The sequence below is a fragment of the Bactrocera latifrons genome, unplaced genomic scaffold (genome assembly GCF_001853355.1).
Source record: "Bactrocera latifrons isolate USDA-ARS-PBARC rearing strain unplaced genomic scaffold, ASM185335v1 scaffold_125, whole genome shotgun sequence".
In the NCBI taxonomy this organism is placed as follows: Eukaryota; Metazoa; Arthropoda; class Insecta; order Diptera; family Tephritidae; genus Bactrocera; species Bactrocera latifrons.
Window position 1 is genome coordinate 145,549 of NW_017534686.1, and position 1,260 is coordinate 146,808.

The 1,260-nt window shown below is 29.6% G+C and overlaps 1 protein-coding gene across 4 annotated transcripts in view; it reads right to left on the reverse strand.

The window, feature by feature from the left end:
• The window catches only part of LOC108978662 (probable uridine-cytidine kinase), a 12,927-nt gene that overhangs the window by 4,008 nt on the left and 7,659 nt on the right, over window positions 1-1,260 (reverse strand). The window contains exon 7 of one of the 4 annotated variants that reach the window (XM_018949050.1): window positions 686-853. In XM_018949050.1, the coding sequence (XP_018804595.1) occupies window positions 686-853 (168 nt within the window). Of the gene's footprint in view, window positions 1-394; window positions 854-1,260 lie in introns of those variants that run through there. The other 3 variants (XM_018949048.1, XM_018949051.1, XM_018949049.1) reach the window with 3 other exon arrangements.

Below are 1,260 nucleotides of genomic sequence, written 5' to 3' on the forward strand. Positions count from 1 at the left end.
GAAAATAGCAGTTTCGATTTGTACGATTAAGCTCTTTTTTAATTTTTTTAATATAAAAAATTAATTTTGTAAGAAATCGTTGACGAATATTTAACTGGTCTCTTTCACTAAGGAAAGYGTTTAAAAATCAATGAAGAAAATTCAAAAATATTTTTTCCACTCAAAAATACAATCGTGTATACTATAATATATAYATAATATAAGTATATTGAATTATATAATAATCATCATTATGATTTTTTGTTTTTGTTTATGCAGTGGGTTGAACAAAAGCGTGCGTATTTTAAAACATTTAACTATTATATATTTTCGTGCTTATAAATATATGTATTTTGTAATTGATAAAGTAACTTTATACATAATTTAATATTTATGGATAATTAGTATTTATACATAATTAATAYAGGTATGRTTATWCAAACATATGTATGTATGTGCATAAGTGTCGGTTGGATTTGTTAATGAGCAGAATTCAAGCAAAATTGTTATCACATTGTCTTCTTTAGTAGCCAGCAGCGTACTTTGGTTAATAATGTTTTTTGTTCTTCTTTTTGTTAAAACTGTATGAAACGGCATTAATGTGGTCTTATATAGGACACAGCATTATTTACTTTCATGTGCTTCTTGTTGTTAGTACGTGGGGGCGGTATTAAGCGCACAGTGCAATCGGCAGTAGCCGGCCTACCTCCGCCGCCACTGGCAGCAGTTGCAGTACCTCTAAATCCAATACCGTTGAAATTGCCATGCTCATGGTCCACGTTCGTGCAATACGTTGAGATGCTGGTTGAGGAGCCGTAACGCGAACGATTGTTGAGAAAGTCGGCTATATGCTGGACAATCAGATCAATGGCCACTGAAAGAGAATTTGAGTAGACAAATGTAAGTGTTATGTATATTTAATATGTGTGTACAATTTTTTTTTTGTATGTAAAGTAGTTAGTAGTAAACGTTTTTAGGTGTTTTTTTTTTTTTTTTGTTTTTGTTTTTACGAAAAAGCTATGAAAATAAAATTTTGAATGAGCCATAAACACATACATACTTTGTAGAAACAGTTGACTTACCTCGAGAAGGGTTTTATGGAGACAGCGTAGCTTTCTTAAAATGTGTCTATTATGGGTGAACACTAGTTTTTTTCAACAATTTGTGTTAATATATAATACATTTTTGTTTATTTTACTTATTATCAAACTACTTATAGTTATTTGCTGGTCACTACAATTAAAAAATAAATTAGTTACTTGACAAAAATGTACTTTTTTT